The sequence below is a fragment of the Brachyhypopomus gauderio genome, chromosome 4 (genome assembly GCF_052324685.1).
Source record: "Brachyhypopomus gauderio isolate BG-103 chromosome 4, BGAUD_0.2, whole genome shotgun sequence".
In the NCBI taxonomy this organism is placed as follows: domain Eukaryota; kingdom Metazoa; phylum Chordata; class Actinopteri; order Gymnotiformes; family Hypopomidae; genus Brachyhypopomus; species Brachyhypopomus gauderio.
In genome coordinates, this window is record NC_135214.1 from 11,376,766 (window position 1) to 11,392,297 (window position 15,532).

Here is a 15,532-nt window from a genome sequence, read left to right on the forward strand (position 1 = left end):
GAGGCGTGACCAGTGTTTGCCGTGCTAATGTTTGCACGATGTGATGCAAAGCAATAAAAACCGTGTCTCGGAACCTTCCAGATAAAACTGCTCTGCAGTCAGAGGAGCTTAATAATAAAAACTGCTTTGTTGTGCTAGATCTGCGTTTGTTTTTCCACTGGGAGGGTGGCAGGGTGAAGGGGGGCCGTACCGTTGAGGATGTCTTTGAGCTGTTTGAACCAGACCTCGCAGTGGTCTTCGCTCAGGTTGTTCAGGTGGACAACATGGTCTTTCAGCTTGGCACCTTTGCGCCTGCAAATGAAAAGCACGAGGCCCAGGAGAGTGCCGCCGCCCTGCTGGCCAGCGGAGCGTCTGCGCTTTACCTTCACCGCAAATACGTCCTTCATGTCCACAAAGTCCCCCTGGGCCTTCAACATGGACCCTCCTGTAAATACACACACACACACACACACACACAGCAGAAATGTCACATTTCACAAAGAGTGCTGTTACACAAATATACACACAGAGCACAGCCAGGACACTGCCAAGTCGTGAAAGAACAGATTGCTAACATAATGCTAACATAAGGTTCATGTGTGTCAAATGCATATACCTGCGTGTCTGGGCAACATGTGTTCAGTTCTCCTGTCGCTAAACTTTTTTTCCGTTGTATTTTCTTCACAACAGCTCACATCGTCCGATTGTGTTTTTTTATTGTCGTCAGGCAACTGAATTTCTGTTGTTCTGTTCCCTTCTTTATTCCTCTGGGGGTAAAATTAAACTGCTCATTTAATCTAGATCTCTACAGGACAGTCTATACATGTTTGATCATTAAGAGCAATGAAGCTCAAAACAAGCTGTAATACACAGCACGCTCACCAGGAATGATAGCAGATACACCACACACTTCGACGTGAAGTTACTTTAATAGCAGCATTTCTGCAGGGTATTGAAAAGTCTGTAAGTTCTCCCTCTACACCAGTATATTCAGTGATATGAGGACATTCTGTACAGTGTAAGTCCTGCTGTAAATGATTACCAGCAGACAAACATCAGTTAAACAGGTGAGATCTGTGCGGCCACTTCCAGAATGGTGTTTGCTCAGTAACCTGCTCCGGTCAGTCTCGCTTGTTCTCCCTGGGTCTCCCTTCTTCTCGCTCACGCTCTCTTCCCATCTCTCTTTATTTTTCTTGCTCTTTCTCCTGTCATCGTCTTCTGTCTCCTGTCATCATGCTCTCTCTCTTCTTTCTCTCTCCTCTTTCTCCTTACGCTGTACTTCTAGTTTCCCCTATAGTATTTGTTTGGTCTCTTGTGTCTTCACCAGGCCGCACGTCTGTGTTTCAGAACATTAACTAACCTCTCGCGCTGCTACACAGGACACCTGCCACCATCTGCCTCCGTGAGCCTCTCTGCAAACACTCACTCCATTTCTGCAACTTCTCTCCTCAGACTCAACTTAATTACTGAGAATAAGATAATATCTCTCCTGAGGGGCTTCTCCTACGGGCCCGAGCAAACGCTGAGCCGTCCCGTGCTGTTAATAGCCATGTACAGGAAGCAGGGCTGCACGAGAGGGAGGATGGGGAAGGTGTAGGGAGGGTAGAGGGGAATTTGGGACAGGTCCCAAACAGGGGCCCCTCCCTTCCGCCACTACAGTGAGCCAGGACCCTGTCTGAATCAATCCTGGCACAGCTGTCTGATGTGGCGCATAAACCGGATTAGATTGCGACTTATCTGCTTGATGCTAATTGTGTTGCAGCTTCTGCACATGTTTATTTTTCCCCGTTATGCTGCTGTTCTGGATGGTTCCAGACCCTGTGAATGCCCCTTCCACGGGCCCTGCTGGGTGGAGACGTTCCCGCCCCTGTGAACGCCCCTCCCACGGGCCCCGCTGGGCGGAGACGTTCCAGACCCCGCCCCTGTGAACGCCCCTCCCACTGCCCCGCTGGGCGGAGACATTCCAGACCCCGCCCCTGTGAACGCCCCTCCCACTGCCCCGCTGGGCGGAGACGTTCCAGACCCCGCCCCTGTGAACGCCCATTCCACTGGCCTTCGTGCCACAGGGCTGCTGCAGGACCCTGACATCCTCACATGTCTGGACTAATCAGGGCCCCTGTTTACAGCAGCCAAATGTGTCTTTAATGGGCTGTAAACACACACAGGCAAGAAATAGGTGGAGATAATCTGCTGAAAATACAGCCACTTTGACCTTGTGTTTTGTGAGGATCTGTGAGTTTTTCTCAATACACAAATCTTTAACACTGTCTTCTTACTTCTTTCTCTCTTTTAGCAGATCTCTCTTTTAGTGGATCTCTTGGTAGATCTCTCCTTCTCTCTTAGTGGATCTCTCTCTCTCTCTCTCTCTCTCTCTCTCTCTCTCTGTCTGTCCCCTTTATTCAAGGACCTGCTCATTCTTGCTTATGCACACTTTTTTCTCCTCACCTCTATTGTCTTATAATCATAAGAGTCACTCTGCACTTCCATTATTAGTAATTTATTTTTAAGCAGCAGAATGATGCAACTTCCCCCAGCTGCAGAGCCAGGTAGCTGACCACAGGTAAAAAGATCCCCCCCCCCCCCATGGCCCCTGCTGATACAACTGCAACTTTGATATATAGACTATAAGTTTGTGCACATATGAAAGTGTGCGCGTCAGTAAAGTCTGTGTTTAAGGGGAAAAAAACATAATTTGAAGAATATTGCTGATCAGCATCCTGACTAAAGCGCTATTCACAACACTTCTGAGCCTGTGAAAGCCAAAGGTCAACAACTTCAGAGTTCTCTCTGTGACTGAAGCACTCTGTGAGCAGAATGTGGGGGAAGGACACTTCGTATGTGGAGGAGGAGGTAATGAGGCTTGGGAATCTGCCTTGTTGCATTAGTGGCCTCCGCGTATCGCGGTGCTGCTGTAGGCTCAGGACTGACACTCTATACGGGCTGGAAACAGAGGGAACAAGCAGAGCCTGAAGGACCTTGGTGATGGTGTCTGTGCTTCAGGCCACACAGGTTCACACATAAGAAGCGCCATATGCTGTGGGTCAGTGCTCTGAGAGGGCGGCAGAAGGCCAAATCAATATGGAACGTCTGCTAACACACTAGGTCGTATAACACGCGGCCTTCCCAAAGCTTGTCTCCATGGAGCCATGGGCACCAGAGATCTTATCTCTCTCAATAATGATAACGCACATCACTTTGGCCTGACTTCTATGCCATTAACGACTCATGTTCACACACACACACACACACACACACACACACACACACACACACACACACACACACACACACACACTCCTTCATTTTTTCAAAAGTTCTAGGTCCACCATTCTCTATAAATCATACCTCATACATCAATTCAATTAGGAGATATTCATATATAAGTAATAAGAAATTATTCTATAAATGATCAATTCTAAGATATTTTCAAATTTCTTATTTTTAATATTTTATCAGGAGTTTTCATGTGCAAAATTTGAGGTTATCAATATGTGATAGAAGACTTACCACATCAATATGCATCAAATCCACCAGCTCATAATAGCTTTGTAGTCATACACGTCTGTTGCGACAAACTCAGTTCTACAAAGTTACGCAGAAATTCACAAAATAAGAAAAAATAGAAATGAATGTGTGTGCGTGCGTGCGCGTATGTGTGTGTGTGTGTGTGTGTGTGTGTGTGTGTGTGTGTGTGTGTGTGTGTGTGTGTGTGTGTGTGTGTGTGTGTGTGTGTTAGTCTCCCCCCTCCAGTCTAATAGAGTGTCATCTTCCGGCGCACAGATGAGGTTGATTTCATCTGACGTGACGAGAGAAGCCCTTCATTTGAGGCACAGTACGACACGAGGAGATTAAATAAAATCGCGCGCTCTTCTAGAAAACTTTATTGCTTCCAGATGGGCACGAGCTTCCTCCCGTTGCAGCTCCCGCTCGGAAGAGACACGCGCGGGGGGAGCTGTCATGTCTTAATGTACGGACCAAAGGGATCAATCCCGCAACCCTAGTCAAGCCCAAACGTAATATTCACTGCTAGGCGTTCACAATATGAGCGTTTTGCAGAAGAAATAGCAAAGAATGATCTAATAGGATCCTGTTAACCTTAATGCGAATAAACACAACCTGACTGTGATTTTAAATAACCCTAATTTCTCTACGAATATTCCTAGTTTTACTACAATTCCAAATCCCGTTTCCGAATCACCACAAAGCCGTTTGATGGACGTTTGGTCGCGTGCATGGACGAACACAGCACGCGGTTGATTTAGTCTGGAACGCATGCTTTGTCTCTCTCTGTCCCGGCATCACGCGGTGCCTTCGCTCCAGAAACTCATACGGTGGCTGAAAAAGTGTCCGTGCGGGGGCCAGCGGCCGTGCCAGGACTGTGGGGCCCAAGTGTCCGTGCGGGGGCCAGCGGCCGTGCCAGGACTGTGGGGCCCCTCATTGCCCCCACGTGGAGCGAGGCCATGTGGTCCCCAGCACGCGCTCGAGGGGCATATTTTCCACCTGTGCCAGCAGAGGCCCCCTGTGCCCGTGCCCACGCACACACACCAAAACTCAAATATTTACATTTTTATATTGCCGTTTTCGAGTCCCCAGGACGCAAACAAAGAAGACGAACCGTCTGTTTGTTTCCTGCACGCAATTAGTCTGCAATACTGTCTGTCGCGCTCGCGAGGGTCGCGCGATCTGAACCCTCGCTGCGGAGGAGACTGTGTCTGCTGCGGAAGAGCAGGAAACATCTGATCGGCGTATGTAGTGTCGGTACTGGAGCGGCAGACTGCTGAGTGCGAACACGGGGAGGTCAAACACGAGCCTACTGTGAAAGACACGCCGCTATTGCATGTTATCTGTCAGAATAAAAAACTCCTTACACGTGCTCACTTAAACGTAGGGTCGTATGTTTTGTACATCAGATAATTATGCGAAGTACTGGATACGAATAATCTAACTTTTCTAAGTAATTAAATGTTTAATGTAAAACATAGAACTAAAAATATTAAAATGCTACTGTAAAAGACATGACTAGGACCAGCCTCTTTTATAAGTTTCAGTGTGGAAATAAAAAGCTGCTTCACAATGCACAAACTGCTGAGACACTTTTATTTCACATTTCAGCACAATACATTATGACTATTACCTTTTATAATTAGTAGCTGGCATAATATTATGAAGTTTTAAAATGCAGAGCGTAGAGTATTACACATTGCATTTTGATGGTGGAGTTGAGATGTAGGGACCATAGCCTGACAGTAGTGACTCATTAAAGCTGCTTTGTGTGACACTAGGCATCGCCTAACACACAAACCACCTGCTTCCTTTCTCTGCAAACACAGACTCTAACATGAATTCAGTTTGTGATGTTACCCAGAGAGAAATACCAAATAATCTGTCCTGTTAGGGAAATGAAAGAAACAGCTTTCACAGTACTGGTGGAACATGCAAAATGCTCCCATGAGAGAAAGATGAATGAGTCCAACGTGTCCAGCACAGTGCAGGGGGAATATGTCCTGACTGAAAAATGTCACTTTCACATTCTCTGTCACCCTCCCTCTCTCTCTCCACCCTCTCTCTCTATTTAAACCCCCATCCCTTTAATACCCTCTCTCCTCCCCTCTCTGTCTCTCTGGGCCCTATGAAATAGGATCACATAACCTTAGAGGTACAATTAGCCCCAGAAATCTGTGGCACGACCAGTGGGCCCAGGCACACGCAGCAGACGGGCCAAAGCTGCATCACAGGGGTCGACCAGAGTGTTCTGAGTTCCAGGAGGGGGAAAGAGATAAAGACAGGCAAAAAAAGACAAAAAAAGACCACAGCATGTGTTGACATGCAGTAGCCCAGCAGAGCTAGAGAAGCGCAGCTCCAACACCAACAGCCCAAAGGGAAAACCCACCAGACGTCCTCTGCTGAACGGCGGACAGTCAGAAGACCCGTCCCTGAAACAGGCATGAGCAGAAGATTCAAACAGCAGAGGCCCATAAAAGAACCAAGATGTTACATTCACCTTAACAGACTCGCTGTGAAACAATAAACAAATCTAAGTCCTCATCTCTTCTGTGCACCAACTATATCCATACACTTGCAGTAGGAAAAATCATATAAGGGCCAAAAATCATACACACACCCCCTTCACTCTGCATAGGATGCAGAACAAGTGTGTTTTACAAATACTGAATTCTGACACTTGCTATTACTTATATATGCTATTACTTATATATAGTGTATTTAGACACATGGGTATTGCTGCATGTAAGCTGTGGAGGGTGTGAGGAACACATATCTGTTCCAGTCAGATCATCTAACAGGGAGGTCCCACAGCCCCACTCTTACTGGACACTCTGATCAGTTTACGTGGCTAACTGAACAATCCCTCGTCCTGAAATGCCCCTCAAACGGTAAATGGCAGAAGTCCAAACCATCAACATTCATTGCAAAAGTTGATAGAAACTATTAAGTGTGCAAGTCGAGGTTTTCCTCAAGGTTTTTTCTACATGAAAAAAAGATAATTAGAAGACAGAATTAACTATCATGGATGCTAAACTAACTGTAATTTATCTACAGAGATAGTGGCCAGAGTAACAAACACACACACACACACACACACACACACACACACACACACACACACACACACACACACACACACACACACACACACACACACACACACAAATACATGGAGCACAGAAAGCATGAAATCTCCATCAACTCAGTATTCTGGAGGCGTGAGCTACAGGAGCAGATCAGAGCCCTCGTACATCCGGCGGGTGACCCGCAGTGGAGTGAAACCCAGCCAAGGCCAATGCTGAACACATCCAGAGTTCAAAAGGTCAGAGCCGGGAGCTCCCTCAGTGAGCACAAGCCTCCCGCTGGGGCCAGTCTGCTGGGTGCCAAGCGCCGGATCAGTCTGGCGGATCAGTCTGGCTCTTCCCGGTGCCCACGTCTCCGACCCGCTCGCCAGTGCCTCCCGAGCTTCCGCTCGGACAGACCTCGGGGCAGCAGCATGATCTCACGCGTCTGCATTTCCCACATGCAGACCAGCACCTCAGCACACGCCACCAGGGCCACGTAGATTGAAAGATCCATTTACAATGGGGATTTGGGCATGACAGCCACAGCACCTGGGTCTGTCCTTTAGCTCCTGACCACAATGACCCAGTGATCGATCGATCGATCGATCTATCTATCTATCTATCTATCTATCTATCTATCTATCTATCTATCTATCTATCTATCTATCTATCTATCTATATACTGAAACACATAACATGTGACACTGCAATCAACTTTAATACTATAATTCATGATTGTATGATCTATGTTCAGTCTATGTTCATGATCTATGTTCAGATTCAAGGCCGGTATTATCTCCTGTTCTTGGGCGTGAGCGAATCAGTGCATCACCAGAGAAGCCCAGAATATCAGCGTCTTGCAGCGACTTTCTGCCTCTTCTGTGGGAGCATTTGGTAAAGGCCACTGCTAGTGATTAGATGAATGCTTTCTGTGTAATTAGAGTGCTGGCATAATGACATTATGAAAACTGTTCTAGGCTCAGAGGTGAAGTGGAGAACATCCCTCTCTTCTCTCCCACTCTCTTCTCTTCTCCTCTCTTCTCTCCCCCTCTTCTCTCCCACTCTCTTCTCTTCTCCTCTTTTCTCTTCCCCTGCTGGAAGGGCCTTCAAAATTATGAAACTAAAGTAAAAAACCAAGTGTTTTCCCCTCTGCCCTGCTCAGAGAGTCAGAGAACACCATTTTTCTTCACGATCAATCAACATGTGTTCAACTCTACTGGGCATTCTTAAATTAAAACGAGAAGGTTTTCTCTAGCTGTCTGTTCAGAGATTACGAGTCTAGACTATAAACATGGTCTGATGAGCCCTGTTAAAATTCACAGTCTGTTTTAAAATCAAAAGCAACCAGTGACTGCGGGTGGTACCATCCAAGACACATTCCAAGCTATTTCTAAGTGGGTCCCAAAAACGTGCGGTTTTAATAAACACAGATGCTTGTCTTAAAAATTGATATTAATTACAGTAATATACTCAGTGCCAAATGAGCATTTGCATATTTGCAAATGTGCAAAAGACCCTAAACAAAGAGGAACTATACAGTGAGACACAAAGGACAAAATAAGTCATATGTTTATTTACACAGTGCAGTGATGCAGATGGTAGTTTTGAGTATCATTTACTTGGACATTTGCTAAGTGTCCACAAGACTGACAGATGCTCTACTTTAGGTGGCCACCACAATCAGACGGCATCTATTAGCAGCACATCTGTCACACATCACTACTTGGCAGTGCTGCCTTCTCCTGCCTTAACCAGGCTGAATCATCTGTGCTGTGTCAGTGCTTTATAATGTGCCCCATTATCAGGAATGTTACCCTAAGGTGACAAAAAGATGACATTATGATGCAAAGAACGTAGAGGTGTCTTAATGCAAAATCCACAGCATGAGGCTAGGTGAATATATGAGTATCTACTTGAACGCTCTAGGAATACAACTTTATATGCGTGTGTGAAGACAGAGAGAGAGAGAGAGAGAGAGAGAGAGAGAGAGAGAGAGAGAGAGAGAGAGAGAAAGAGAGAGAGGGGGGTGTGCTTGAAAGAGTGGCCCGGGAGACCGTGACAGCTTCAATGACACGGTTGGTCTACGGATCTAGCTTAATACTCTCAATTCTAAAGGCGGGTGATATGCCTTTCAGAAAAGCCTTTTCAATCTTTAAAAATGACATCTTCGTACCTGCGCCAGTTGGTCTTTTATTTCGCTTGCCATTTCCCTAGATGATGACGCAAAACCCGAGATTGAAATCTCCTAATTCAGGCAAGGCTGAGCACTGTTATTCAAAATACCGCGTAGCCTACTCCGCTTTTGTGAACGTCAATGGCTACGCGGTGCGTTTTGTGGCCGGATAATCGACTCAACTGTATAGCCCGGGTCATTTTAATGCACGGTCCTACTAGGCCGTCGGTCAGCAATCCGTGCAACCGACTCGTTGGACTAAGCACCGCGAAATCGTGGCCACGGAGCAAAGAAAAACATAGGCGGTCGCCAATTGTCATGGTAAGAAGGGAGACGTTGCGTGTCTCACCTGTAGGGGTCTCGGGCTGGATGCGTGTCCACGTTAAGCGCGTCGCCGTCAGGACCACGTCGTGGCTCTTCTTTCCTATTTTAAAGATTCCTCGGACAATCGGTTCGTCTTCGCAGGTGATCTTCTCCTTATGCGACTGTGCCCTGTGAGCCGAAATGGCTTCGTCATTGCACAGTTGGGGGACTGAGATGGACGCTTTCTTGCGTTGTTTTTTATTTTTCTTGACACAGTTTCCTCTGGCTGGAGGAGACACCGGTTGCGTCTCGTGTAACTCCTCTTGACTGTCTGACCAAGATGTGAGATTCGTCGATTTCCGCGAAGCTTCAAACATTATTTTATCATCTATATCAGAGGGTTCTCGTCACAGTTCGACTTGGTGTATTAATTACGACGTTGGCGCGTTCCCGCTCGGCTGGCTGTTGCCTTGAGAAACTTCCTTCTCGCTATGTCCGGAGTCCTTCAGCGGTGCGCGTAACCGCCAAGTATCCCTCCCGGCGGTCACGCGCTGCACTTTTTTTCTACTGCCATACTCTAGAGAACAAACTTTAGTAAAAAAAAAAAGAAAGAAAAGAAAAAAAGAACTTTCGTACGTATTTAGTACAATGCGGTAGAAACCTTAAAGTATAGACAGTGTTTTAATCTCAGTACAAAATTATTAAGTTAACTACATTAGCTTTAGTAATAAAATACTGTTGGTTAATTTGGTGATATGTATAATGCCAAGTCCAAGCTACTTTGACGTTAATAAAGGCCACAAACGGTCTTGAAGCAAAGTTTGATATACTTTTATATTGGACCGATTAACTCTCCTAAACAAATTAACCTGGTGCATATAAATTGTATGCTACTGCCGCTAATGACAGCACCTTGGACAGCTCCTAAACACGAACGTTTTTGGGAATGGTTTTACTTGCTATAAATTACACACCCCTCTATTAACTAGATTTGCGTGTCCTCTTAATAGCTTATCATTTTGTATTAAATTTCATTATTATTTACCATAGGCAACATTAAACCTAGCCCAACCATAGACAACATTAAATACATTTCTTGAACAATACTCTGGAGGAAAGGATTCTTTCTTAAATGTTCCACATAAATGGCTTTATGGGATTAGTAATGGGGTAGTGTGATCTGGAGCTGGAACAGTTTTGGTGTTTAAACTCACACGTTTACTTTGGACATACAGTCCAGCACCCACTCGCACGTTTACTTTGTTAACAAATATGTGCGATTAGTTGAATTAATTTGTACATTTTATATTATACTCTGTAAATTTATGACTGATAAGAACACAATAATTTCATGAGAATAAAAATGTTTTCTCCTAAAAGAAATACCCCTTTAATTATTCAGTGATTGTTTTAAAAATTGCACAGTGATTAATTACCCCCCCCCCCCCTAAAGGTTTCAATATTCGATTTTTTCATAGTCTTAGACACAGAGTTTAATTTAATCAAATTCAATTCTGTGTTTAGAGAAGGTTTATTGTCAGTTAGGTTATTGGATTAAACTCTAATCAGATTGTTGAGATCGTATTTTTGCGTGGGTGGTAGGTACTAACAATTCCGCAGTCTATTCTCAACGCTGTTCCAACACAAACCAGCAAAAATAGCTTATTTTTTAGCGCTGGTGGTTGGCTCGTGGTGTTCTCCCTAATGACAGCAGTATTGGGTTGTGCAGTGAGTGTCCATGCATAAAAAAGATCATTTTCATAAATTAAAACCTCCCCTGCAGTAGTAACATCTGTGACACACCCATTTTGCATAAATGACGGTGGCACGTGAGTGCCTACTGACTGGGATGAACAGTGTCTTGGACAAAATTAATTAATTAATTAACAACAACAAAAACTAATGGGTGTGTACTATTTGCTGCTTAAACCCGTTGTATACATGTAGTTTCTCACTGTAGTTTCCTCCAGCTGCTGACAGTAAAAGTTGGAGTGATTCAAATTAAAGACGTTCCTCTACATCTCAACCTTGTGTTCCGTGGTCCATCGTGGCCCGAATGCCATTCTCTGTCTTTTGTTAGAAAAACAATCGTTTGAAGCTAATTAAAAATGGACGCCGTGACTTTCTGTGAGTTCAGTGAAGATGTGTGGGTTTGCCTTCTAAAACAACGTTCATTTTAGCCACGGGTGACAAACATCCTACCAACTATTCACTCAGGTAGTTCATATGAAATGCAGTGAACCTGATTCCGTAAGTCAGTTTGAATGAATGTATAATCAGGAAACATACTTTTCTGATTTCCCACGAACTGAGATTTGAAGATTTGAGATTACGGTATTGTATTTTGAAAACACCCCGTGCGCATTATTTTCTGAACACCTCTAAGCGCAATATGAAGCAAAAGGACAGGTCAAACCTTTACAAATAGTCAAACCTGTCCATGGCAATAACAACAATTTATAAAATTAATTTAAAATAAAAGAGAACAACAGTACTCCTCCATTATATAACCTGCCATTGTTTTACGCATTGGACGTAATTTAGATTCTCCATATGGACGCACAGAACGAGTGTGTATTCCAGCTCTATCACTTTATTCACAAATGACGTCGTTTCCCCATGAGATATCATCAGCAACACATCGGAGAAAATAACGCCAAACTGTTCCGCATGGTTTGGTACAGTAGCTGTGTACTCAGTACAGACCGAACCAATCACACGTTTCTTGTTTGTTGCAAACACAAAGTCGAATTTACTTTATGTATAAACAATTAATGCATACCGTGTGATATTGTTTAAATCGAGAAGAGGAGGGATAAAAACAGAGGGGCAAACCTAATGTGAAATTGGCGTGTCGAGTTGAGCGGCTAAGACATGAATAATATGAACAAAGTGATAAAGTTCATTGTTTATTTTCATTTTTAAAGACAGGTTCCTGAACTTCTTTTACAGGGTGCAATTTTCAGGTGATAGTCGAGCTTTATATATACAACATCAACACTTTTCTAACACCAAATCTTTCCCAACACTCAAACAGTTGTATATTGTCCATGATTCAAATGATATATCATTATTGGGTATTTAGAAAACCATAGATCTGGGGAGTTAAATGATCGGATTTGTGCAATTTTGCATTCTTTTACAGTATATGATTACTAAGGCAACGTAACAGATTCGAAATCACGTGCCTGCTGTTTACGCCTCTTTATTACTAGAATGACTATTAATTCATGTAAACGACATAATTACGTTTTTATAAAACGTTGAAGTGTGGCTGCATGGTATGACGCGGGATTTCGACATTATAAAAATTAACAATTCTATACAAAATCACAACAAAATAATTCAGTATGGGATAGATAAGTAGTAAAATGTAGCAGGTTGAAAAATATAGCAATCTCTATTAATTTCTATAATTGGCCCAGTATTGATTAAAAATTGCATAGTTTCCAAATTATTGCTTGTGATTTTGTAACATGGATAATTAACACATTCTGAATAAGGTCACACCGAATCCACCTGTGACCACAATGCACAGTAGAAGCGCTATAGAATACAATACATAAGGTGAATGAGAATATGCATTCTCTTTTCTCCTAAAGGCAGTACCGACAATAAATACATACATAAGATTAAGCATATAATGCGTGGTTGCTTTTTCGCCTTGGCGATAACAGAATACCATGACACGCACGAAATCGAATAGTCTCTACGAATGTTCACCAGGAATTCACGAATCGTGGAATATCGCATTAAGTTGAGCGTTCATGACACGCTCGTGATGAGAGTGGCCATCGTACGACATAATGTTTTCCATCGGTAAATCACAGCGCTGTGTGGAGCCCGCGTACGCAGAGGCGTGTCCCTGTGGTCCTGCCAGACCCGCTGTCTGGTAGTGCATGGTGAAGGCGTAGTTCTTTTCGAACTCCGAAGAAGGCTCGTGTTTGAAGGAAAAGTTTCCGTTCACGCTCAGCGGTGGGCTAAGGGGCCCGTCAAATGAGGGACTCGTGCAGTCTGTTAGCGCAGTTTCGAAAAACGGTTCCAACGCGCTTCCATACGCGTGCGGCTTGACGTGGAAGATGTGGGAGCTGTCCATTGTACCATAAGGGGGGCTCGGGAGCCCGGGCGTTTGGTACGAGTACGGATGCGCGGAGAAGGAAGCACTTGCCGTTTGCATATGAGGAGGCATCTCCTGGCTCTGCTCCGGAAGGAAAGTTCTCGGGTTCAGCTGGAGACATCCCGCAACCAAATTTGTCGTGGGTTGTGACAAACCTTTGCATAAGGCCTGCACAAAAGACATCAAATCCGGACTTTTGCCCGATCTCAAGATCTCAGATAGAGCCCAGATGTAATTTTTGGCCAAGCGAAGCGTTTCGATTTTCGAGAGCTTCTGCGTTTTGGAGTAACATGGCACAACTTTACGCAAGCTCTCGAGCGCATCATTGAGCCCGTGCATACGGTTCCTTTCCCGCGCGTTTGCCTTCATGCGCCTCAGTTTGAACCTCTGCATGCGCGCTTTTGTCATTTTCTTCTTTTTTGGTCCGCGTCTTTTCGGCTTGGTGTCATCGCCCTCTTCCTCTTCTTCCTCTTCCTCCTCGTCCTCCTCCTCGTCCTCAAGTCTGTTGAGAGCTTCGTCGTCGTTCTCCGTCTCCTTTCGCATCGCCTCGTGCACACTGTTCTTCTTATCGACGTCGCGCTCGTCCTGTGAACTGTGGCACTCGTCGGTCCAGTTGGAGTTTTCCTGAGTGTCGAGCATCATGTTTTCCTCCGTGTAAGACTTCGTCATGATTTAACTGCGGAGACGAAACGACACCTGTGAGTGAAACGCCCAAGTCAGGCGTGCGTTCTGAAGCCTGCGTGCATGTTTCATAACAGAACTCGACCGAAGCGTGTTTTATACTTTACCTCTCCGCTAATCCTCACACAGATGACCTGTAGATGAGTCCTATATAACTGCTTATTTCCTGCGATGCCTTTATGCAACCCTACCATTACAACCTAAGGAGATAAACTCCTCTCTGCACGTTCAGAAAAAAGCATGACCAGGAAGACAAGTGAACATTTGGACTACGGTTCTTACATACTTACAATAATTAAAATATTATTATACTATATAGTACTATAAAATATACATGCTTGCATACTTAAAATATTATTATAATATATTTCTATAGTGTAATACAATTATAGCAGCTGAAAGAGGACCTGACATTCATTCTGTGCGTTCTTCCAGAAAGTGAAAAGAACCACTTTAAATGTAATTTCAGTAATGTAGTGTAACAATAATGAGAAGTTACTCTATTGATGTTTCACATTGTGCTCACCAAAATCTTTATTTCTTTTGTTTTTTTTTTTAGGTAACAGCTCCATACATTCATTATATATAAAGATTACAGGTGTTTCAATTTGCAGAATAAAGTGAATAATTTATGCATGTCAGATGCGTCTGCTTTATAAATGCCAAAGCACAAATTACCATGTTTGTCCACATTTGATTAAGGATGCTTTTTTGTATAAGAATCGGAAATGATAAATACCTGTTTGTTGTTCAGTGTCGCGTTATGGTAGTTTCATGCCCTCCGTGATGTTTGAGATCCTGCAGATGACACTGTGGCGGCGCTAACGGGGATGCTCCGGTTATATAGCGGAGCTGTTGACGCTGGAAGATGCGCGTGTGAGTCTACGGCTGACTCCTCTACTCCAGCACCAATGACTGGCGGCAGGCCCCGCCTCTTTTTCCTCGGCACGCGCCATATGGCCAACTACGTCAGGAAAACGGCCCCAAGCGTCACGTGATATCTTCCATTTGTATTCGCCAGAGCTCCGTATTCCGTCCCTTTGTGGCCGAAAGAAAGTGGCCATCTGTCGCCAGTTAGAGACTCCGCGGACCTGTTTGTACCCGCAGGATGAATTAACCCTTTCAAGCGCGAGACACGTTCAATCACGGCCATCTCTCTCACCCCGTCCCACCGCGCGCACGTGTTTCCCCACTTTATGAGGACAATCCTTAACGAGTAATCATAAATTAGATCTCATAATCACTGAAGAGGGGTTCTCTCTAATCATCACTGGAAGTAGGTTAGACTATTGGCGTCTCGGAGAAACGTTATTCAGATCGAAAAGCTTTAAACTAAATACCAGAGACCAATAAACACCAATTGCACAATGACAACAACAACAATAATAATAATACGAGGAAGAAGAATGTATTTAATATTATCGAACTGTTATTTTCCCAAGTAGTCTTAAAAACAGGACATGCACTTTAGTCAAAATTATTTTGTACGAAGAGCTGAGTTTGGAATTTGTTAGCTGTTGGTCGAACACGTCTGCTCCTGTCGCGTCCGTCTTGTACTCCAGCGAGTTATTGATTACAAATACTAATACTAGTGTGGCCCCAGACCCCAGTAAAGACTAATAATGGAGTGTGGCCCCAGACCCCAGTAAACACTAATAGTGGAGTGTGGCCCCAGACCCCAGTAAACACTAATAGTGGAGTGTGGCCCCA

The 15,532-nt window shown here is 44.4% G+C and overlaps 2 protein-coding genes across 5 annotated transcripts in view; both read right to left on the reverse strand.

Annotated features, from left to right (window-relative positions):
* Positions 1–9,544, reverse strand: part of cerkl (CERK like autophagy regulator) — a 52,794-nt gene extending 43,250 nt beyond the window's left edge. Inside the window, exons 1-2 of one of the 3 annotated variants that reach the window (XR_013130382.1) lie at positions 9,071–9,544; positions 191–424 (exon numbers count right to left, since the gene is read on the reverse strand). Coding sequence is in view for 2 of the 3 variants with exons in the window: in XM_077002173.1 (XP_076858288.1) it covers positions 191–424; positions 9,071–9,401 (565 nt within the window). In the remaining variant the exon portion in view is untranslated. The remainder of the gene's footprint in view (positions 1–190; positions 425–9,070) is intronic. The other 2 variants (XM_077002173.1, XM_077002172.1) reach the window with 2 other exon arrangements.
* Positions 9,545–11,920: 2,376 nt separating this feature from the next.
* neurod1 (neuronal differentiation 1) lies at positions 11,921–14,700 on the reverse strand. 2 transcript variants are annotated; one of them, XM_077002174.1, is made up of 2 exons: positions 14,562–14,700; positions 11,921–13,817 (listed from the first exon to the last, which is right to left on the reverse strand). In XM_077002174.1, the coding sequence occupies exon 2, from the start codon at positions 13,808–13,810 to the stop codon at positions 12,755–12,757; it is 1,056 nt and encodes a 351-aa protein (XP_076858289.1). In that variant the 5' UTR covers positions 13,811–13,817; positions 14,562–14,700; the 3' UTR covers positions 11,921–12,754. The 2 variants fall into 2 exon arrangements, with proteins under 2 accessions (XP_076858289.1, XP_076858291.1); XM_077002176.1 differs by having other exon boundaries at positions 11,921–13,837.
* Positions 14,701–15,532: the final 832 nt, after the last annotated feature.

Excerpts from the sequence above, each read along its gene's own strand:
- neurod1 (XM_077002174.1), bottom strand. The coding sequence starts at position 13,810 with ATGACGAAGTCTTACACGGAGGAAAACATGATGCTCGACACTCAGGAA.